Source organism: Babylonia areolata, chromosome 7 (genome assembly GCF_041734735.1).
Source record: "Babylonia areolata isolate BAREFJ2019XMU chromosome 7, ASM4173473v1, whole genome shotgun sequence".
In the NCBI taxonomy this organism is placed as follows: domain Eukaryota; kingdom Metazoa; phylum Mollusca; class Gastropoda; order Neogastropoda; family Buccinidae; genus Babylonia; species Babylonia areolata.
The window spans coordinates 22,290,035-22,315,054 of NC_134882.1; the positions used below are offsets into that span (position 1 = coordinate 22,290,035).

At 39.9% G+C, this 25,020-nt stretch overlaps 1 protein-coding gene across 1 annotated transcript in view; it reads left to right on the top strand.

Annotated features, from left to right (window-relative positions):
- Positions 1-25,020, top strand: part of LOC143284202 (uncharacterized) — a 58,142-nt gene that overhangs the window by 20,863 nt on the left and 12,259 nt on the right. Inside the window, exons 12-20 of the mRNA XM_076590871.1 lie at positions 605-666; positions 6,914-6,973; positions 7,734-7,845; positions 10,172-10,219; positions 10,954-11,061; positions 11,400-11,444; positions 11,955-13,703; positions 14,667-14,789; positions 16,019-16,136. Of these exons, the coding sequence (XP_076446986.1) occupies positions 605-666; positions 6,914-6,973; positions 7,734-7,845; positions 10,172-10,219; positions 10,954-11,061; positions 11,400-11,444; positions 11,955-13,703; positions 14,667-14,789; positions 16,019-16,136 (2,425 nt within the window). The remainder of the gene's footprint in view (positions 1-604; positions 667-6,913; positions 6,974-7,733; positions 7,846-10,171; positions 10,220-10,953; positions 11,062-11,399; positions 11,445-11,954; positions 13,704-14,666; positions 14,790-16,018; positions 16,137-25,020) is intronic.

Below are 25,020 nucleotides of genomic sequence, written 5' to 3' on the forward strand. Positions count from 1 at the left end.
CGGTTCTGGCCTGTCCTGAGCCTGAAAATTACTACCTGCTCTTGACGAGTCAGCAGGTAGTACGGGTCTGCTCTTTTGTGGCATGGATGCTGCTGCTTCCACTTGTTCTGCAGTTTGGCCTAAATGATGGTCCTGGATTCATAGTAGTTGGTAGACCTGTCCCTCTGCTCTTTCGTAGTGCCTTCCTTTGCCAGGGAGTCAGCAGTCTGGTGGGGGGCTGGGGGGGGAATCAGAATAAAAACAGAATTTTGTTCGCTAAGACTAGTGGGAAGGGTGTGTAAATGGAATTATATCATGCTCACTCAGACCTGTGGGATTGGTGTGTAAATGGAATTTTGTTCACCCAGACTAGGTGGGAAGGGTGTGTAAATGGAATTTTGTTCACCCAGACTAGGTGGGAAGGGTGTGTAAATGGAATTTTGTTCACTCAGATCTGTGGGAAGGGTGTGTAAATGGAATTTTGTTCACCCAGACTAGGTGGGAAGGGTGTGTAAATGGAATTTTGTTCACTCAGATCTGTGGGAAGGGTGTGTAAATGGAATTTTGTTGGCACAGACTAAGTGTGAAGGGTGTGTAAAGCGTCTGACCTCAGACTGTGTCACAGGATCTGCTGGGTCTGACGGAAGAGAAGGCAGCCATCCTGGAGGACCTGCTGGCTGAAGACAGGTAGGGGACAGGATTCATGAGCAGCACCTTTTTACAAGACAAGACAAGACAAGATAATGGTTTATTTGTTAGGCTTCAGGCCTATAACAAAGGAGTGGGACACGAACAAAAAATACTTGACAATGAATCAAGCAGTGAGAACAATATATCAGTGCTCTCGTGATAAGCAGCACCTTGAAGGACAGTGTGTGAATAGAATAGGATAGGATAAAATAGGATAGGATTATATAGGGTAGAATAGGATAGTATGGAGTAGAACAGGATAGGATAGGGTAGAATAGGATAGTATGGAGTGGAACAGGATAGGATAGGGTAGAATAGGATAGTATGGAGTGGAACAGGATAGGATAGGGTAGAATAGGATAGTATGGAGTGGAACAGGATAGGATAGTATGGAGTGGAACAAGATAGGATAGGGTAGAATAGGATAGTATGGAGTGGAACAGGATATGATAGGGTAGAATAGGATAGTATGGAGTGGAACAGGATAGGATAGGGTGGAATAGGATAGTATGGAGTGGAACAAGATAGGATAGGGTAGAATAGGATAGTATGGAGTGGAACAGGATAGGATAGGATTGGATAGAATAGGATAGTATGGAGTGGAACAGGATAGGATAGAATAGGATAGTATGGAGTGGAACAGGATAGGATAGGGTAGAATAGGATAGTATGGAGTGGAACAGGATAGAATAGGATAGTATGGAATGGAACATGATAGGATAGAATAGGATAGTATGGAGTGGAACAAGATAGGATAGGGTAGAATAGGATGGTATGGATTGGAACAGGATAGGATAGTATGGAGTGGAACAAGATAGAATAGGATTGGATAGAATAGGATAGTATGGAGCTGAACAGGATAGAATAGGATAGGATAGTATGGAGTGGAACAAGATAGGATAGGATAGGGTGGAATAGGATAGTATGGAGTGAAACAAGATAGGATAGGATTGGATAGAATAGGATAGTATGGAGTGGAGCAAGATAGGATAGGGTAGAATGGGATAGTATGGAGTGGAACAGGATATGATAGGGTAGAATAGGATAGTATGGAGTGGAACAGGATATGATTGGATAGAATAGGATAGTATGGAGTGGAACAGGATAGGATAGGATTGGATAGGATAGTATGGAGTGGAACAGGATAGGATAGGATTGGATTCAATAGTATAGTATGGAGTGGAACAGGATAGAATAGGGTAGAATAGGATATTATGGAGTGGAACAAGATAGGATTGGATAGAATAGGATAGTATGGAGTGGAACAGGATAGGATAGGATTGGATTGAATAGTATAGTATGGAGTGGAACAGGATAGAATAGGGTAGAATAGAATAGTATGGAGTGGAACAAGATAGGATAGGATAGGGTAGAATAGGATAGTATGGAGTGGAACAAGATAGGATTGGATAGAATAGGATAGTATGGAGTGGAACAAGATAGGATAGGATTGGATTGAATAGTATAGTATGGAGTGGAACAAGATAGGATTGGATAGAATAGGATAGTATGGAGTGGAACAAGATAGGATTGGATAGAATAGGATAGTATGGAGTGGAACAAGATAGGATAGGATTGGATTGAATAGTATAGTATGGAGTGGAACAGGATAGAATAGGGTAGAATAGGATAGTATGGAGTGGAACAAGATAGGATTGGATAGAATAGGATAGTATGGAGTGGAACAAGATAGGATAGGGTAGAATAGGATAGTATGGAGTGGAACAAGATAGGATTGGATAGAATAGGATAGTATGGAGTGGAACAAGATAGGATAGGATAGGATAGTATGGAGTGGAACAAGATAGGATAGGATAGGATAGTATGGAGTGGAACAAGATAGGATAGGATTGGATAGAATAGGATAGTATGGAGTGGAACAGGATAGGATAGAATAGGATAGGATAGTATGGAGTGGAACAAGATAGGATAAGATAGAACAGGATAGGATAGTATGGAGTGGAACAAGATAGGATAGGATAGGGTGGAATAGGATAGTATGGAGTGGAACAGGATATGATAGGATATGGTAGAATAGGATAGTATGGAGTGAAACAGGATATGATAGGGTAGAATAGGATAGTATGGAATGGAACATGATAGGATAGGATTGGATAGAATAGGATAGTATGGAGTGGAACAGGGTAGGATAGGGTAGAATAGGATAGTATTGAGTGGAACAGGATAGAATAGAATAGGATAGTATGGAGTGGAACAGGATAGGATAGGGTGGAATAGGATAGTATGGAGTGGAACAGGATAGAATAAGGTAGAATAGGATAGTATGGAGTAGAACAAGATAGAATAAGGTAGAATAGGATAGTATAGAGTAGAATAGGTTAGGATAGGGTAGAATAGGATAGTATGGAGTAGAACAGGATAGGATAGGGTAGAATAGGATAGTATGGAGTAGAACAGGATAGGATAGGATAGAAATAGGATGAAATAGAACAGGATAGAAATAGAATAGGATAGAATAGAATATGGTAATTTTTCATTCTATTATCATGAAACATTATGGTTTCTAATACATGAGGTGTACGCACGCACGCACGCACGCACACACGTAGAGAGGAGAGAGAGAGTTTGTGAGTTTACTTTCTGTTACTTTCTGTTAACAAAATCTGATCAGTGCACACTTGTCTCTGCTCTGTTTCCACATTCCCAGATTCAAACACTCCACAGTTGGCCACTGCTCTTTTTGTTTTCTGTTTCTGAACCTTACACTTGGAATGAGCTCCTTCTTCATGTAGCCAAGCACTCGGCTGGCTTCACTGACTGCCACACAAGCTACAGCGGACACCTTTTTTGCAACTAACCGCCGGTCTCCAATGGCTCGCGCAGAATGTGTGACGCCATTTCCAGTTTGATTGCAAAGCCCCTTTTAAACAACTGCTCCTAACCATTCATTAAATCAAGTCTGTGTATCATTCGCTGCAATATTATATTTGTTGTGCTACACACACACTTTAATCAGTTAGAAGCATGCTTGATTTTAGTTTAATCGTTCATCAGTCTAAAGATTTCAACTGACGCTAAGTTTACGTAATTTTGTCCTTCTTGTAACACAACCACTCCGTCACTGTACGCCATTGGGTGAACTGAAACTTATGCTTCTGACAACCCATATTTAATTAGATATCTCTTTTGTCGGATCAGTAAACTGCAAGTATTGTGTACTGGCAGAATTGTCACAATTCCGTTTTTAAATCTGTACCATTTGTATTTGCCTACGTTAAATTGATTTAACACAGTTCGTAATTTTCCGCGATGAGCTCACTAAAACTGATCAGTTTAGGTGAGTTAAGATTATGAATTCATCCTATATGATCAACACTCCATTTTATACTCATTAGAAAGTAGGTGTTGAGCTGTTTCTTTTGCGACTAATCTGACGTAAATCGGTTCAGGAATCATTTAGAAATCTATCACTGAACATCTTGTAACAAACACAATGCTAATCAAATTTAGGAGGATTTGAGCCAATTCGCTTCACAGGCCACGCTAGCGTCATTGTAGTTCGCTTAACTTGCATAAATAGACGGAGAGGGTGATCACTGGTCACTTTTCCACCTGGCCAGTCACTGGCTAGAGCCTGCTCTCTCTCTCTCTCTCTCTCTCTCTCTCTCTCTCTCTCTCTCACACACACACACACACACACACACACACACACACAGCTTAACAATTTATATCATGTGGTTTCAGCTCTACGTTTAAAAGTAAATATGAATAAAAGCAATATCGTTGTATTCAGGAAAGGAGGGTATTTAGCTGCCAGGGAAAGATGGTTTTATAATGGCGTTGTAATGCCAGTTATTAATGCATATAAATACTTAGGAATTTACTTTTCCACAAGGTTGAGTTTTGGGGCAGCCTGTAGCGATCTTAACAGTAGGGGAAAAAACGCTTTATTGTATATTTTACAAAAATTATCGAAACTGAAATGTAATTCTTTAAATATATATTTAAAGCTGTTTGACTCACAGATTCAACCAATAGTCCAATATGGTGCCGAATTATGGGGACTCGATAAAGCTGCATTTCAGTGTGAAAAGATACATTTATTTGCACTTAAGAAGTTCTTAGGCGTGGAAGAGCGAACTCTCAATGATTTGATATACGGGGAAACAAACAGATATCCTATCTATATAAATTCAGTTATAAAATGCATTAAGTATTGGTTAAAGTTACTGAGAATGCATGAGTCTAGACTGCCTCACAAAGCCTATAAAATGTTATTTGATCTTGATGCGCGTGGCAAAAGAAACTGGGCTACAAGTATACGCTGTAAACTGTTTATGTTTGGATTTGGGTATGTATGGCTTAATCAAGGTGTAGAGGGGATTGATGAGTTTCTTCGGACTTTTAAAGAAAGACTTATTGTTTGTAGATGGCAAGAATGGGATTTCCATGTTAACAACAGTGAAAGACTTAATGCCTATAAAACCTTTTGTACTATACCTGATGTCAAAACCTATTTATTGATGAATATAGATAAACATTTAAAGTATATAATGACTAGATTTAGACTTGGTATTTCGGAAATTGCAGAACATAGTCACCGTTATAAAGTACATGATGAGTCTGATTTATTATGTCCATTGTGTAAGAAGGGGAAGGAAAATGAAGTGCACTTTGTTCTATCCTGTCCTGTTATGTATGACTTAAGAATGCAATACATACCGTTGAAATTTTTTAAGTTCCCTAGTCAGTTTAGATTATCACTACTTATGGCATCTACACACGAACAAACTATCAGAAATTTCTCAATTTATCTGTACAAAGCGTTTAAGCTTCGATCCACTCTTACGTCGTAAAATTCATTTATTAAGCTTGTGCCACTTCTGATGACACGATTACTTTTTTGAGTTCAGTTAAATAGGCGTGTTGTTATTTATCTGCTGTGTACTACTTAGTTAAGTGTGTACTGCATGACAATGTATGATATTTGTCTTGCTTATTTTATTCTATTTTTTCTTCTCACATATGTTTTTGTCTGACACCCTTTCATGAGGGGCAATGGCCTCTATGAATAAACCATTCATTCATTCATTCATTCTCTCTCTCTCTATCTTGTTGTGTCGCACACAAGAGTGTGTGTTGTGTGCATTGTCCCAGAGGCCAACATCTCACTATGTATCGCTTGCACTGTTTTCTTTTTGTCTTCTCTTTATTCTTTATTCTTCTTCTTTACTTACTTAATATTGTAATGAAACAATAGAAAACCCTTTTGTGACTGGCCTGCACATGGATCTTTTCTATCCTTTAATTCAGTAAATCATTCAGTTAGTTCTTGTATACCACCCCCTTCTTTAATAATATCATTCAGGACCATGGCTGCTGACAGGATAAAAGATCCACAACAAAACAGATCCAAATTATATTTCTTTTAATGTTTCAATTCTTTTATCCAAATTTATTCCTAAACAACAGCCCTTTCTCACCCAAGTGTACTTTGTTACAACTTGGCACTTGCGAGCAAGGATGTTTTAATTATTTAAATATCTCTTATGAAAATTACTACTAGCTCTATTACATTTAGCTTATCAGATCCATGCATTCAGCTGTTTCAAGTCTGGCCTTAAAAATTATCTGTACCTCTCTTAAATTGCTCCCTCCTTTCTCCTTCCTAATTATTATATTTATAGACAACCTACATTGTTTAGATTGAACTTACTGATGTCATCAACCTCTCCTAGAATTGTTCAAAATTTTTATTTGTTTTTATATAAAGCTTTCAAATTCAGAGAAACTGTAACTTCGTAACAGCATTTTATTGTTCTACATACTGAACTGTAGCACTGCTTTACCTGTATGTTTGTTTGATTGAATATTTGGATGTTAACATGCATTGCAATGTGATGTTTATCTGTGTATAAAAGAATAATGTTCACATATCCCTTCATAAGGGGTCTAGGCCTATACATGAATAAACCATCTGGAATCTTGAATCCCTCCCTTCTCCTCCCTCTTCTTGGTCTACAGTTTCTCAAGATTTCTGTTCACATGTGTTTACAAGTGTTGTCATTGACTTCTCTGAATTAGAGTTCTGCATGCCTGTGAATGACTGGTGTGTACACGCTGTGCTTTGTCTCTGCACAAGATTCAGCACTATATGAATACCTTTATTATTGTTATTGTATATTGCTGTATGAATACTTTTGTTGTTATTCTTATTATCTTCATCACCATCATCATTATCAGTATTATCATTATTATTGTATTTGTGTGTGTGTGTCTACAGCCGCCTGGACCGAGTTCACCTCCGACGCTACATGGAGTATTCCCACAGAGAAATCCTCAGGTGATTTGGCTTATGGGGGTCATTGTGTTTATAGAATGGAACAGTGTGAAATAGAATATGTCTTTATAACCAAGTGTACCAGGATCACAAGGAATATTGGGGGTGGGGGGCAGTAGATAGAATGTAACAAACATGAATCGGAAATTATGTATATACAAATACAGTAGGAATTTAGACAGATATTGTCAATGTTTTAGTCTTTTTGTGTATTCAAGCATGCTTACAGGAAGGCGCATGTTCGCATACTTGATCATGCATGCACTGTGCGGATTGGTGGCAGCCATTGTTGACTGTGATTCCCTACATACTTCAGGTCAGGCTTATTCAACTGTGAGGGATCAGTAAAGTGATATTGTGTTGCATTGCATTGCATTGCATTGTATCGAACGTAGTTTACAGATTGGTGGTAGCCAGCATTGACTTTAATTCCCTGCCTGTTTCAAGTCTGGCTAATTCCCCTGTGAGGTTGTATTAAAGTGATATTGTTTTCATTGTGATGTGATGTGTTGTGTTGTGTTTAGTTTACAGATAGGCGGTAGCCAGCTTTGACTGTGATTCCCTTCCTGTTTCAGGCGAGGCTTATTCCCATGTGATGGATTAATAAAGTGATATTGTATCGCTTTACACAGCACTGCACTGCACTGCATTGCATTGCATCTTATTTTACTGTATGTAGTTTACAGATTGGTGGTAGCCACTGTTGACTGTGATTACAGATTGGTGGTAGCCAGCGTTGACTGTGATTCCCTGTCTGTTTCAGGCCCGGCTTCACCCGCCTGAACCTGCCGTACTTCATGGGGGAGGACCAGGTGGACTTTGTGCTGCAGGCAGTGGCCCTCATGGCCGAACACGCCTGGAAACTGCTGCCACAGGTGGGGGCTGGCCGTCAGGGTCTATTTTCTTGTTCATGCTGATATAGTGCTTTTCTTTGGTCAGGGATTCATGATGTGATAGGAAACTAGGGAGAGCTGGACAGTAGAAGGTCTTCAGAGAAGAAGACCTCCCTCAGTCAAGTGTTTCAGCCCTTAGCTCCTCACACTCTGAGGGGGCCAGGCCACACCCAGGTCATGACTCCTGGATGCCCTTGTAGTGCCACATTTTCTTTTAATTTATGTATTTTGTATAGCGTCAGTCTTGGGTCAGAGATTCATGTTGGTATAGTGCCTGTCTTGGGTCAGAGATTCATACTGATAAAGGGCCTGTCTTCGTTAGAGACTCACACTGATATAGTGCCTATATTTGGTCACGGATTCATACTCATGTATTGCCTATCTTTGGTCACGGATTCATACTCATATAGTGCTTATCATCGGCCAGAGATTGATACTTATATAGTGCCTATCTTCGGTCAGAGATTCATACTTATATATTGCCTATCTTCGATCAGGGATTCATACTTATATATTGCCTATCTTCAATCAGGGATTCATACTTATATAGTGCTTATTGTTGGCCAGTGATTGATACTTATATAGTGTCTACCTTTGGTCAGAGATTCATACTTATACAGGATCTAATTTTGGTTAGAGATTATAATTATGGTCTATCTTTGGTCAGAGATTCATACTGATATTATGCCTATCTTCAGTCAGTGATTTATACTTGTACAGGACATATCTTCAGTCAGTGATTTATACTTATACAGGACATATCTTCAGTCAGTGATTCATACTTATACAGGACATACCTTCAGTCAGTGATTTATACTTATACAGGGCATATCTTCAGTCAGTGATTCATACTTATACAGGACATATCTTCAGTCAGTGATTTATACTTATACAGGACATATCTTCAGTCAGTGATTCATACTTATACAGGACATATCTTCAGTCAGTGATTCATACTTATACAGGACATATCTTCAGTCAGAGATTCATACTTATATATCTCCAATCTTCAGTCAGAGATCTCATACATATATTGCATTTATCTTCGGTTAGAAATTGATACTTAAGTAGGGCCTATCTTCAGTCAGAGATTCATATTTTCATAGCACCTATCTTCAGTCAGAGATTCATATTTATATAGCACCTATCTTCAGTCAGAGATTCATATTTATATAGCATGTATCAGAGATTCATATTTATATGGCACCTATCTTCAGTCAGATTCATATTTATATAGCACCTATCTTCAGTCAGAGATTCATATTTATATAGCACGTATCAGAGATTCATATTTATATAGCTCCTATCTTCAGTCAGAGATTCATATTTATATAGCACGTATCAGAGATTCATATTTATATAGCTCCTATCTTCAGTCAGAGATTCATATTTATATAGCACCTATCAGAGATTAATATTTATGTGGCACCTATCTTCTGTCAGATTCATATTTATATAGCACCTACCTTCAGTCAGATTCATATTTATATAACACCTATCTTCAGTCAGAGGTGCACACTTATTTAGTGCCCTATCTTCCCTCAGGGACCAAACTCTAAGTGCTTTACAAACAGTCATTTGCTCCATAAGCTGACAGCTGTCTTCAGACAGTCAACATTCCTTTCCTGTGTCATTCAGTCAGGCTTCAGTCACACTCAGGCATACACATATATATATTAAAGTGGATTTTTCTTCAGAATTTTGCCAGTGACAACCCAATTCTTGCTATGAGTTGTTTAATGTGTGCTAGGTACTTGTTGCACACAGGACCTTTGTTTATCTTCTCATCCAAATGACTAGCGTCCAGGCCACCACTTGAGGTCTGGTGGAGAGGGAGAGAATACTGGCAAATGTGGGATTCGATCCATTGTAGGCAGATTCACACACATTCTCTCTCTCCCTCTCTCTCTCTCTCTCTCTCTCTCTCTCACCGTCTCACTGACTCACTCTCACTCTCTATCTCTACCTCTGTCTCTCTGTCCCTGTCTCTGTCTCTGTCTCTCTCTTTCTCTCTCACTCTCTCTTATTCACTCACACTTATTCTGTACCTGACAAAATGTCTGCAAAGTAACAGTTTTGTTAGAAGTTCTGCATCAAGTGTTACAGTTCTCAGGTCGTAACAGTCATGTATTTGGGCTAGGTTTGATATCATGCCAGTTTGTGTGACTTCTTTAACGAAACAAACAAACAAACAAAAAATTGTAGGTTACATCACAGATAAGTGCAACTTGGCTATGTAACAGGGATACAGCAGTGTCAAATGAAAGTGTGTGTGTGTGTGTGTGTGTGTGTGTGTGTGTGATTGCAGTACATGTTCAACCCAGAGACAGGGGAATGGAGACACAGAGAGCAACAGGTGGGTCAATTTGTTTTTAATCTGCTTCTTTTTAAGGTTAATCAGATTTATTGTTTGAAATTAGGCATTTATTATTATAAAAAAAAAAAAAAAAATCTGCTTCTTTTTAAGAATAATCAGAAGATTTATTGTTTGAAATTTAGCATTTATTACACTCCCCATTTGGTGCAGGCACAAATGTGGTTGTCATATGGTTATTGCACAATAGAAAAAGTTGTCTGCTTTTCCTGTGGTTCTCAGTGTACATGTCTGTGATTACACATGTGTATCTTACATGTGTGTATGTATGTGATGTGGTCACATTTCCTTTGTGTGTGTTTGTGTGTGTGTGCCCATGGTATGAGTGTGTGAGTGTGTGTGTGTGTTTGTATGTGTGTGTGTGTGTGTGTGTGTGTGCAACAGATTGAAAGGCATGCATCATTGCACTGTTTCACAGCAGTTAACCCTTTCACCGCCAGTCAATTTAGAGTGCAAAATTCCCTTGTGCTATAAACACAGAAAATATGGTGTCTAAGAATAGCTGGGGATTCCCCATGTGATGTGTAGAAAATATGGCCTATCCTACCACCGAAAATAAAGAGGAGTAGGTTCATGGATACCAGACCCATGATCTGGTCACCCTTCAGTGACATGGGTCCTCTACCAAGCTGCTGCATAAATGCGAGTTTGGCAGTGAAAGAGTTAACAGTGCAGATCGGTAAGGTGATGTTCAGAATAGCCACTCTGTATTTCAGGTGTTCAAGGAACGCAAATGGCTGGGACACATTTCTTACGCCAGTGGCTGCATGGAATACTCCGCTCCTAAAGTCACACCCAAAGCTCCCCTGCCTCAGTCGTTTCAGGTGTGTGTGTGTATGTATGTGTGTGTGTGTGTACATGTGCCTATGTGTGTGTGTGTTTGTGTTTGGAGTAGAGATAATCAATTTTCTGTTGTTGATAAGGAAGGTTAAAAATATAAGAGGGAATTTATTGAATGATCATGAACAAAAAGTTAAATCATTTATTACCCTTAAAAAAAGAAAAAGGTTTCAAATCTGATGATTGTTTTTCTTTGCACAGTGAGGCACTGTCACAAATTTATTCAGAGACTTATCCTGACTTCTGATATATACATTCAACAGTTCATTATGCTGACTGCTATTGTTTCTGATATTGATTTTGCTGTGAACACTGTGTGCAGGAGTGTTTGAACACAGCCAAGCAGCTCTTCAACAAAGCTGAAAAGGTAGCCATCTTGTCGTTTTGAAATATGTTCCTAACATTGTTGAGCATTTTTTCTTTTCTTGCATTCTAAACTTGTCCACCCAAAGATTTTCTCCCTCTTTCCTTCATTTTTTCTGATCCAGCAACTTTATGTACACATCAACAGACACATGCTTAAACTTTTACACACCCACACACACACATAAACACACACATATGCATGGCTATATAGATATATCTATGCACATGCATGTGCTTGGTGTACACTAGCATGCACTTGTAATTATACTCACACAGAATTTTTTGTGAAATATTTGTTGTGACATGTTCATTTTCATACAGACAGATTTTGGGTTTTATTTTTGTTTTTAGATAAGTGTGTGTGTTGGGTAGGGGGAGGGGGTTGGGGAGGGGGGAAGGGCGAGGGGGGGGGGGGATGAGAGAGAGAGAAAGAAAAGGGGTGGAGTCAGGTGAATGTCAACACAAAGAGATATAGCTATCAATTCTTGTTTTTTCCGTCTTCGCTCTGCAGACCAAAACCAAGCTGGCAGACCAGACACTGCTCTTTGACGAGGAAGCCCGCCCCTACCGGTGGTTCCTCTTGCCCAGTGAAGCGGCTCAGGTCTTGTTGGGCACGCACCCCCTGCTTCCTCGCTCGGTGACCAGTCTGCCGTTCTGCCCGCACACACTGTCACGCCAGCTGAGCAGCATCACCAAGGAGACGTCTTCTGCTGCTGCCACGCAGGGAGGGGAAACTGAAGGCGACTTCCGTGCTTCTGCTGAAAGTGGTGACAGTTGTCGCTTCTGTGCTTCTGCTGAAAGTGGTGACATTTGTCACTTCTGTGCTTCTGCTGAAAATGGTGACGATTGTCGCTTTCAAGGTTCTGCTAAAAGTGGTGACAGTTGTCGCTTCTGTGCTTCTGCTGAAAGTGGTGACGATTGTCGCTTTCAAGGTTCTGCTAAAAGTGGTGACAGTTGTCGCTTCTGTGCTTCTGCTGAAAGTGGTGACGGTTGTCGCTTTCAAGGTTCTGCTAAAAGTGGTGACGATTGTCGCTTTCAAGGTTCTGCTAAAAGTGGTGACAGTTGTCGCTTCTGTGCTTCTGCTGAAAGTGGTGACGGTTGTCGCTTTCAAGGTTCTGCTGAAAGTGGTGACGGTTGTCGCTTTCAAGGTTCTGCTAAAAGTGGTGACGGTTGTCGCTTTCAAGGTTCTGCTGAAAGTGGTGACGGTTGTCGCTTTCAAGGTTCTGCTGAAAGTGGTGACGATTGTCGCTTTCAAGGTTCTGCTGAAAGTGGTGACGATTGTCGCTTTCAAGGTTCTGCTGAAAGCACAGAGCGTGGTGCTGATGAGAAAGGGGACAGCTGCGAGAAGGACCACAGCACGGGTCAAACCAATGAGAGCGGTCAGTTTGGTCAGTGCCCTAGTGGTCCTGACACACAGAGGACGAAGGGCAGACCAGAGGAGGAAACAGACTTTTCAAAGGCTGTGCAGAACGCTATGGAGAGAGGGTATGGTGGCAAGGTCTCTGTGAATACAGGGTATAGTGGCAAGGTCTCATGTGGGAACACAGCTCCTAGCTTGAATAAGGGGTCACAGTTAGTGAACGACAGCATGCCTGAGTCAGTCGTGTTTGAAGACATTTCCCTGTCATGTTCACATTTTCACAATAACCACCGTGTGCCTTCTCAGGAGAGTGGTGGTGAATCTACAGCCATGGTTGTCAGTCTGCCAGACGTGTGTGGTGATGTGTGTGACAGAAGAGAGGAAACAGATGTCTGTGATCTGGCTTCCAGTACCAAGTCAGAGAAGGGTGCTGTTGCTGCCAGAACAGACTGCCAGAAAGGGGACGTCACTGCTGAAGTTTGTGAGCCAGGGGATGTCACTGCTGAAGGTTGTTCAGCTTCAAGAGACACTGCTCCTGACTGTACCAGGTCTTCACATGACACCAAAGCACAGTGTGGGGTTGACAACACTGTTCCACAAGCAGACAAAGCACAGTGTGGGGTTGAAAACACTGTTCCACAAACAGACTTGGATCAAAGTGGTGCTGCTGCTTCAGGGCCTTCTCCAGACTCCTCCTCCACCAGACCCAAGTCCAAGAAGAAGAAGAAGAACAAAGGAAAGTCGGGCAGTGTGGGGCAGTGTGCAGAGAACAGCACATGTGACATGCAGACTCCTGGAGTTAAACTGTCCAGGAAAGGGGCGGAGTCAGGCAAGAAAGGGGCGGAGTCAGGCAATCACTGGGTCTCTCCCAGTAAGGACATCTTCAAACCAGCTGTCAAGGTGGGTTCTGTGTGGGTTCTCAATAAAAGTTTAAAAGATATTGCCAGACCTTTAAGATTTGTTACTGAGTTTGCTTGTGTGCACCTCTGCATGTGTATATATTTGTCAGTCTGTGTGTGTGCATTTGTCAGCATACTTGATGTGTATGTGTATGTGTGGCTATTTAGAAGCAGAATAAGATTTTTGTTGGTTTGTTTTATGGAAAAACCAAATTGCTGATGTGAGAAAAGTTTATCTTGAAAGATTGAATGTGTGAATGATTGGCAAGTGCTTTTTATTTGTCTCTACGCAAGAGTCAGTGCTGTCTACATACTTTATCAGTATGGTCCTATCAGGAAGGGGGGGGGGGGGGGGGCACCAGGGCAGAATTGATTGGACATCGGAATTCTGATTCAACATTCATCAGTGATCAGGGTTCGAGACCCTGTAATGGCATGGGTGTTGTGTTCCTTGGGAAAGGCACTTTGTGTTTCCTCACTTCTGAATGGGTACTGGGCTTTGGTTGAGGAAGGTGATGGAAGCAGAGGATTGGGCCCTGCCTTCCTATACCAACCCCCTAGACACAGCAGCTGGTGGAAGCAGAGGATTGGGCCCTGCCTTCCTATACCAAGCCCATAGACAGCAGCTATGGAAGGTGGTGGAAGCAGAGGATTGGGCCCTGCCTCCCTATACCAAGCCCCTAGACACTGCAGCTATGGAAGTTGATGGAAGCAGAGGATTGGGCCCTGCCTCCCTATACCAAGCCCCTAGACACAGCAGCTGGTGGAAGCAGAGGATTGGGCCCTGCCTCCCTATACCAAGCCCCTAGACACTGCAGCTATGGAAGTTGATGGAAGCAGAGGATTGGGCCCTGCCTCCCTATACCAAGCCCCTAGACACAGCAGCTATAAATCCACTGACCCGATAGTCGTAAAAGGCAATGGGACCTGTAACCTTTTAACCTGAAATGATGTGTATGTGCAGGCCCTGGAGGAGTTTGGCATGGTGAGTGATGGTGACCGTGTGCTGGTGTGTCTGTCTGGGGGGAAGGACTCGCTCTCCCTGCTGCACACCATGCACCAGTACCAGTTCTACTGTTGCGGCAAGGTGAGGGTCACTCGCAGCGCTGGGCTCCCTTTGTCGGGGAGTTGTGGGTCTCTGTGCAGAAGGGTTGCGTTGTGTTGTATTGTTTGGTATTGTGTTGTATTGTAGTGTAGTGTAGATTTTAGTGTAGTAAAGTGAAGTGTAGTGTAGCATATTACATTATATTGTAGTGTAGTGTCATGTAGTGTTTTGTCGTGTATTGCATTGTGTTGTATTGTGATGTAGTGTATTGCAGTGTATTGTAAAGTATTTTAATGTAGTGTAGTATATTTCATTAGTTTGTATTGTTACTTGCACAATATTTGTATTGTAGAGTATTGTTTGGTATTTGTATGGAATGGTATGGTATTGCATTGCATTGCATTGTATTGTATTGTATTACTCTTTTGTCACAACAGATTTTTCTGTGTGAAATTGAGGCTGCTGTCCACAGGGAGAGCAAGTCGCTACAGCGTAGCACCACCAGTATTTTTTTTTTTCTTCTTTTTTTTCCTGCCTTTGAGTGTATTTGTTATCCTATCAAAATGGATTTTTCTACTGAATTTTGCTAGGAACAATCCTTTTGCCACCATGGGTGGTTGTACATGAACCAAACGCATACTACATAATGGGACCTTGGTTTATCATGTCATCTAAATGACAGACCACCACTCAGTGGTTAGGTCTAGTAGCGGGGGAGAAACAAAAAAAGGCTTATGATTGACAACCAGTGTTCAGATCCTCTCACTTCCTGGGCGGAAGCATTACCACTAGGCCAACACTAGATCCGTAGTCTGTTGTGGGACAGGTATGACATCCAGGTAGGGACAGAGCATTGGGATTCTGTTTCATGGATCTGTGTAGTCTGTAGTTTGAATCCCAGAGTTGTCTTTTGGATTAAAGCTCCCCAAAACATGGATTTCCCTCATGCAAAAACACTTTGAAACGTGTCAGAGCATCATTATAGGATACATGCATGTACACACACATCCATACACACATACATATGAATGTACACATTTGATTGTATGAACATCCATATAACAGTTACACACACACTGGCACACACATAATCTTTCTTTTATACTTGTTTAATTCAGACTTTCACATTTTCAGACTGATTTATTTTAGTGATGAATTTGTACGTGAATGTGTGTGTGTGAGAGAGAGAGAGAGAGAGAGAGAGAGAGAGAGAGACCTAAGATAGAAACATACAGGTACAAATATAATCTTCTTTTTTTTTTTTTTAACAGGGAATACAGTTTGACCTAGGAGCAGTGACAGTGGATCCTCAGACTCCGTCCTATGACCCCAGTCCCCTGAAACAGGTTCTGGCTGACCTGGGGGTTCCCTACTTCTATGAATCACAGTGTAAGTATGTTTCCCTACTTCTGTGAGTCACAAGGTAAGTGTGTTCCCTACTTCTATGAGTCAGAGTGTATGTGTGTTCCATACTTCTAAGAGTCAAAGCATAAGTGTGTTCCCTACTTCTGTGAGTCACAGTGTATTCCCTACTTCTACAAACCACAGTGTAAATGTGTTTGCATCTTCTGTGAGTCACAGCATAAGTGTGTTCCTACTTCTCTGAGTCACAGTGTATTCCCTACTTCTGTGAGTCACAGTATAAGTGTGTTCTCAACTTCTGTGAGTCACAGCATAAGTGTGTTCCTACTTCTGTGAGTCACAGTGTAAGTGTGTTCCCTACTTCTATGAGTCACAGTGTGTGTTCCCTTCTGTGAGTCACAGTGTAAGTGTGTTCCCTACTTCTGTGAGTCACAGTATAAGTGTGTTCCCTATTTCTGTGAGTCATGGTATAAGTGTGTTCCCTTCTTCTATGAGTCACAGTATAAGTGTGTTCCCTACTTCTGTGAGTCACAGTATAAGTGTGTTCCCTACTTCTGTGAGTCACGGTATAAGTGTGTTCCCTTCTTCTGTGAATCACAGTGTAAGTGTGTTCCCTATTTCTATCAGTCACAATGTAAGTATGTTCCCAACTTCTGTGAGTCACAGTGTAAGTGTGTTCCCTACTTCTGTGAATGACAGTGGAACTGTGTTCACTATTTCTGTGAATCACAGTGTAAGTCTGTTTCCTGCAGAGGAATTGATAACAGATCACAGTGAGCACAGGGCATGAAACGCCTCACACTGTTGACAGTTTGGTGGAGTGGTGGCCTTGTGGTAATGCACCCAACTAAAAAGCGAGTGTCCGAAAGCTTGAATCCTACTCAGACTGGGATTTTTGCTCTTCCCTTCACTGTCTCCACTAGACCCTGGGTACTAGTCTTATGCATGAGAGTGATTTGCCTGAAGATCTTCAATGGCTGTCTGATGTTCTTGTTCACTTTCTTGTAGTTGAGCTTGTAGTTTATTTATCTCTTTCCTAAGATTTGAGACCTTTGTCTGCTCAAGCTTGAGTTTCTGCTTCACTCTCTTCATTTGGCGTTCACAACTTCCCACTTGATGAGCTTCAAGTTCTGCTTCTTTCTTCTTCAGGTGTCGCTCTTTCCTTTTCAATCTTTTATAAAAGTTTGTACCACGAATTTCTTTGATAGTAATTTTAGCCTGTTTCAAGCACTGGTCACGATTTTGCTGCTCATTCTGCAAATCAGCGTTTCGTTTTCGAAGTTTTGAAATTTCACTTTCAGCTGTTCTTATGGTAGAACTGTTCTCAATGCACTGTTCTTTTAGAACTTCATTTTTTTCCTTCTCTGCCTCAAGTTCATTTTTCATTTCTTGCATGTCCCTCCTTAAGGCTGCAAGTGTTGTTGTCATCGTAGCCAGAGCCCTGCCCTCATTGGTGAATTGCACTGGTGCTCAAACTACAGCTGTGGGGACATCAAGTTGAAATGAAGCAGACAGAAACAGGTTCATGTTGTGCTGTACATTTGGTCGCTTCACATTTTTCCTCAGAGATGTGTACCTATCCCTGCACTTTTTTAGCCTTTTTGTCATCTGCGCCTCTGACAATTCCAAGGTTTTCAAGTGCCTTTCTGCATTCTATCAACCAAGATCTGGTATGGATCTGATAAAACTGAAGGAGATCCACCACTAGACCATTCGTTAGTTCAGGTTTGCTTGTAAAAGCCTTCAGCAATTCAGGGTTGATGAGGTGTTGCCTGAAAATCTGGTGTTTCAGCAAATGAGGTCCAACATTTCTTTTCATGATGCAGGCACCAATATCTGTGCACAGGAATGCCTCCAGGTCACCACCACCTTCTTTCACCCGTTTTCCTTCCTTGACCACTGCCTGTACTTCATCTTGCAAACGTAGTACTTGCAAAGGTTCATTTTCTGTAACTTTGCTGTACAGTTCAAGTATTTCTGCCCACGTCTTCTTGCTCTCAGTTCTGAGTAACTCAAGCTGCAGCAGTAACCTGGCTGTAAGTGGCATAGGAACCAACTTTGGTGGCCGTCCACGTCCAGATGCAGTCAGTACTGCTCCCATGCGTTGAAGAGTATCATCATCTGGTCAAAGTCAAAATGAATATTTAGTTTCCCAAAGATGGTTCAGTGCATGCATTTCTGTATATATTGAATGCATCTGCAAGTGCATGCATTCATTGATCCATGCTTGTGTGTGTGTGTGTGTGTGGTGCTGAGAAGAGTGGGAAACAGGACCTGATACTGACACCTCCAGAATGACAGCACTGTGACTGGCATTGAGAATGCTAATTGATTTTGATTTTGGCAATCCAAAGAGTAAACCCACATCTGCATGCAAACATGCAGATCAGTGCTCTTATCACACAAGCTCTATGTGTGTGTGTGTGTGTGTGTGTGTGTGCGTCACAAGCTATGTATTGTCTGTACTTTTCTTTTTTTCGTGTAGCTGTGGTATTTGTGTATAAGAACAGGTTTGTTGCAAACCATAGAACGTAAAAGAGATATCTATTTACGCTCTTCTCTCTAGATAATTACATTAATATTTGCTTTAGCCACTGAAACTGGGAAAAAAATATTTGTGTTTTTTTGTGGGGTTTTAAAATATCTTTTTAATTAATGAGTGTGTGTGTGTGTGTGCTAAAACCAAGAGAGAGAGAGAGATGTAATCACAAATGAAAACAAACAGCTTGATGATGTGAAACAATATGCACAATGGCCATTGATCCCCACCTCTACTTACTCAAATTGTGTGATATAGTAGTATATTTCGTTATATCTAAAAATTTCTTAACTAAGTTAACAATAACAAACTAATCTCATTTATGATAAACTGGTTTAGTCACGAGAAGGCTATGATGTAGTTATTTCCGATCTTTGTTATGAAGAATTGTCTTGTTCTAAATTGGCGATCCTTTCTTTTGAAATACCAGAATGTGTATAACAATGTAATATGCAAAACAATGCATATTCTTTTCATTACACAAGTTTTCATACAATATTTCAGTCTGGAATAAAATAGCACTGACGCAAAACATAACCAGTAGAACCACGTGTTGATCACTTCGTCAAGCAATCAAAGCTTACTCCATAGTCCATTTTTCAGGATCAGGATCAGGATTTGGGGCATTGTTTTATACAACTTAGCCATTTTTGGCTTTTTATGCCCCTTCAGATTTACTCCTTTATATTGTTGGTCAGGTCATTGACTAGCTCAGTCATTTTATCCATCAGAGTCATATTTCGTTTTTGTCAATAACTCGTGTTTATCTATGAGGTTCTTAAAAGTATTTATACTAGGTGCATATTTGATATTGTTTGTTAATTTGTTCCAATAATTTGTTACTCTGTTACTAAATGTAAACTTTCTGAGATTTGTTCTGGAATACTGTTTAAATATTTTGTTTGTGCTGTTTCTTGTAGTGTCGACCTTTGGAGTACAAAAAAAGCATGCTTTGTTTACATCGTCAAACCTATTTAATATTTTGTACATCTGTATCAAGTCCCCTCTTACTCTTCTTGCTTTAAGTGATGGTAGTTGTAAGTACTTTAATCTTTCTTGATATGAATAATCTTTTATGCTGTAGATTAGCTTTGTTGCTCTTCTTTGAGCCCTTTCTGTGGTTTGTGACTGCTTTATTTGCGTTGGGTACCATACAGTGTTTCCATATTCTAGGATAGGTCTAACTAATGTTTTATATAACCGTAAGAAAGTAACCTTATCTATAAATGTAAATGCTCTTTTTATTATTTCAATCATTCTGTTCGCTTTGTTTATACTATTTGTTATATGTTTGTCAAATGATAAATTTTTGTCAAATGTGACACCCTAAGTCTTTTTCCTCATCACATTTTGATACTTTTATTTCTTTGTCTCCAATTTTCATTGTGTATTCTTTCTCTGGGTTTGATTTCCCATTATGAAGTACTTTACATTTTTTAGCATTAAAATATAGATTCCATCAATCCATGTGTCTGACCATTTTATTAATGTTTCAATGTCTTTTTATAAATCCTGATAGAATTTTGGAGAGTTGTATAATTTTGTGTCATCTGCAAAAATTGTACATGTACTCTTTAGTTCGCAAGGGAGATCATTTGTGAATAAAGTAAATAGTACAGGTCCTAATATACTACCTTGTGGTATGTCACTTATAACATCAGCTTTACCGAAGGAACTACCAATCCTAACCCTTTGAGTTCTTTTTGTTAGAAAGTCCCTTATCCACCCAAGTATGTTTCCTGTTATTCCATAAGATTCCAGTTTCTTTAGTAGTCTTTCATGTGGTACAGAGTCAAATGCTTATTGACTCACTTGTGTAAACAAAGTGAGTCTATGTTGTAACCCGGTGTTCGGTTGTCTGTGTGTGTGTCTGTTGTGTGTGTGTCTGTGGTAAACTTTAACACTGCCATTTTCTCTGCAAATACTTTGTCTATTGACACCAAATTTGGCATAAAAATAGGAAAAATTCAGGTTGTTCCAGTCATCTTGTTTAAAACAATATTGCACTTCTGGTATGGGCACAAAAAAATAAATAAAGAAGCCAGATTATATGCAAACTGAATTTACTGTTATATTTTTAATTTTTCAGTTTTATTCTCTAAACTTGGCACTTTGATCTGATATTCTGACACAACAACAAGAGCAGTCATTTTTATCATTTTTTGTTCAAACAGAAACTTTTTTTGCTAAGCATGGAAGTTATATTTATTTTGCATGTCTTTGGTGCAGATAGTAAAAAAGGGAAATTAATCTGTAATTAATACTAGGGGGCTTAATTTGCTTTAAACTGATCTTTATCATCTTAAACATTACATTTTGAAATTATATTCAATACATAAAAAGCTTGTGTGTTTTACTCTCAGTGTACAGGGCTTTCACTATGTTCATTCGCCCAAGTGGTCTTTTTCAGAAAATACTCAAATCAATTCGATGAGTGGACTTTATAGATCTATTGGCTGAGCCCTGAAGATCATGGGCAAAAATCAGTTGCGTACACATATTTACACATATTCAAAGCGCATGCACATATTCTTCACGAACGTGTACGACGCCATTTTGTTTCACGTTGTTGACCTGCTCGTTCAATCCTATATTCAATCGACAATACACTATAACATGTGATGCAAAGTTGGAGAAGGAGACCGTTAAATATTTATTTAAAGAAAGATTTGTGAAGGCCTCATCACTTAGTGGATTATGCCCCAAACTGCCATAAAAATATCCACAGAATCAGTCGGAATTCACAGTTAAAAATTAAAAAAAAAACCATGAGAGTTAATACCCTTGAATTGATGAAACGTAAAAATTTCCAGTCTTGACTTTTCACAAAACGAAGTCCTTTTCACTTCATACGACGTTTAGAAGTACTTGTACTTGGCTCTACATGTTATTGGTTTAACAAAATACTCAATTTTCATATCAGCTTGCAAACTATAAAACTAGAATGAACATGAAAGAGAAATTGAATCAACCATGTCAACCACGTGTGACTAAACTTGTACATCTATCTAGATCCAAAGAAAACGGCTAAATGTTGCAGTGTGATTGCGGTGATAGCCACGTCTCCTTTGCCGCGGACTTAAAAAGAATTTTTAATTGCCCTTCATGATTTTTTGAATGCCCAAGATACACCAGAATAATATGATTTAAACAGCGTTCTCACTGCGAATACAGTAATCGATTTATCGCCCTTTAAAAAAGCATGTTTAAATGTTATATTTTTTAACGTCAGCTAAGGAGCCCCGATAGTGTAATGGGTAAGACAGTTTCTTCTCTCCCAAACATGCGGGGTTCGAATCTGGTAGGTAGGTAGGAGCTTATATAGCCTCACGGCTTTCTTGTGCTCCGTCAATTGATTTGCCAGTATTTTTCAAGGTGTTTAGCGCAGCGTGTTACAGTTACATATAGAATTTCATATAGATTGTTATGAGAAGAGTCTCAGTTATCAAAGTCATATTCTATATCTTTAAAATTTGCATCTGCATCAAGGAGGCTCTTAAAACTGTTAAGAGTGTTAGTAAGTTTAGTGTTAGTCGGAAGAGAATTCCATTTGCCAACCACTCTGATAGCAAATGAATGTTTACTCAGGTTAGTGTTAGAAAACGGAACAAACAATTTGCCTGCATTGCCTCTTGTGATGTCAGATTTACTCAACTGAAACAGAGAGTCGACATCAATGTCGTCCACTTGGTGAAATATTTTGTATGCTTGGATCAGGTCTCCTCTCACCCTTCTGGCTTTTAGAGATGGTAACCCAAGGTGTCTTAGTTTTTCATCATAAGTCATGTTTCTGCATTCTGGCAATATCTTAGTCGCTCTTGTCTGTACCTTTTCTACCGACGAAGATTGTCTTTTAAGCAATGGGTACCAGATAACATTACCGTACTCCACGTGTGGTCTGATAAGCGCTTTATATAGCTTCAGGAACATGTCTTTATTAATAAAGGAGAAAGATCGTCTTATCAACACCGTCATTAATTTTGGTTAGCTTTACTAATCGCTTTCTGTATGTGTGGGTCAAAACTAAGATTGCAGTCGAAGGTAACACCAAGGTCTTTTTCTTCTGAGCATTTTTGAATCATTTCATTTGAATCACCCATTTTCATTGTGTAGTCAGTTTGGGTTTTTTTCTTGCCTATGTGCAGTACTTTACATTTTTGGACATTGAAATACAAGTTCCATTTATGCGACCAGTCTTGCACATTATCAAGGTCCCTTTGGATGTCAGAGCAGAGATCAGGTTGGGTTCAATAGACAATAGGTCATATGACCGGAAGAACATAAAATCAATAGGTCATTTTGAAAATCAATGGGTCAAATATCACCCGTCCCGGGCTTTTTCAAACTTTAATAATGCACAAATGAAAGGAAAATGTAATACATTGGCCATTCTGGTCATTCATTGACTAGAAATAAAAGAAGTTAAGAATGTCATTGATTTCTGACAAGAAAATGCAATGTTCTGGCCTTCTGCGTTGACTAGAAAACATATACGACTGGCTCATTTACTGCTGTCAGGCGATTATGCCTTGCGGGAAGATGACGCAAGGAGAACCCTTGGTTTTGCAGCCTACTTTCAGTTTTCCTGGAACTGCACTCGGTTAATGCAAAAGTGGTAACGCCAATTCTTCTCGCCGAAGCTCGCGAAAGGCAGCGATAAAGATTCGTTTCGGATTTCGTTTCGTCACGGATCCGTATTTTAATAAACCAGTTTATAGTTATTTCCTGTAGGAGCAGACGACAAAGCGATCGCGATCGTTAAAGAGAGAGAGAGAGAGAGAGATGGTTACTTTGGTTGACCGACTGGTCATAAAAACAATAAGTCATGTGACCTGGCAACTTGAAAAACAATAGGTCATTTCAAAATTAAATGCGTCAATGACCGATGACCGATGTCGAACCTGATCCCTGTCAGAGTAATTGTTTGAGTCCCCGTAAATCTTCGTATTGTCAGCAAAAATTTTGCATGTACTCGATATCACGTCCGGTAAGTCATTGATGAATATGGTAAAAATGACTGGGCCTAAAATGCTCCCCTGTGGAATGCCACTTAAAACCGGATTGTCCGAAGAGTATGCTGACCCCACTCTCACTCTCTGTCTTCGGTCAGTCAGGAAGTCTTTAATCCAGTCAAGGAGGGATCCATCAATTCCATAATCTTTCAATTTGATCAGTAGTCTTTTATGCGGTACTGAGTCAAAAGCTTTACAGAAGTCTAAATACACTGTATCTATTGATTTTCTGTCATCAGTAAGTGCAGTTAAGTCATCCATTACTTGAATCAGTTGGGTCATGCAGGATCTTTTATTTCGAAAGCCATGTTGACAGTCCGCAAAAAGTTTAAAGTCATTAAAATATGTTACAATAACATCCCTCACAATTGACTGTAGTACCTTGCATGTAACACAGGTGAGGCTGACTGGCCTATAGTTACTCGGGTCTTGTTTGGAGCCCTTTTTGAATATGGCAACATCAGCAGTTTTCCAGTCATGTGGGATACTTCCCGTCTCTAAGTATTTGTTGAACAGTATGCTGAAAGGAATTGATGGTTCCTTCCTGAGTTCCTTCAGTATTTTGGCCGGAATTCTATCAGGTCCCTGAACCTTAGAGGGGTCAAGATTTTTAAGCTTAGCCTCCACCACCGTTGGTGTGACTATTATCTCTGAAAGAGTTATGCCTTCTAGCTTAGGAGATTTGGTCATGTTGGGTAGATTGTCTACTGTCTCACGAGTAAATACACTTGAGAAGAAGTCATTTAGTGTTTCTGCTTTCTCAGAGTCAGTTACTGCCATTTCACCCGAGTCCCTTTTCAAAGCGTTGATACTTGTGTTTATCCTCAATTTTTCTTGCACGTATTTCCAGAAGTTTTTAGGGTTATGACTTCTTTTTTTTTCTTTTAACCCAAAGCTTTGTAATAACAAATACAGAACACATTTTAACGATTAGATTTTTTTTTTTTTTAATGTATCACAAGTGAGTCTTGAAGGCCTTGCCTCTCTTGTTTGAAGTCTAAGTATAACACATCTATGTTTTCTCCGTTATCTCTTTTGTAAAGTCCTCCATCACTTCCAGAAGTTGAGTCACGCATGACCTATTTTTGCGGAATCCATGTTGGCGCTCAGCATACAATTTATTATCAGTCATGTGCCTAACAATAGCCTCTCTTATGAATGATTCGAATATTTTACATATGATATATGTTAAGCTCACTGGCACGCAATTCCCTGGGTTTGTTCTTGTTCCTTTTTTGAAAACTGGTATAACTGTTGCTGTTTTCCAGTCTATGGGCACAGTCTTCTCCTCAATTGATTTGTTAGAGTATGTAATAATGGGACTGCAATCTCTTCACTCAGCTCTTTTAGTATTTTTGAA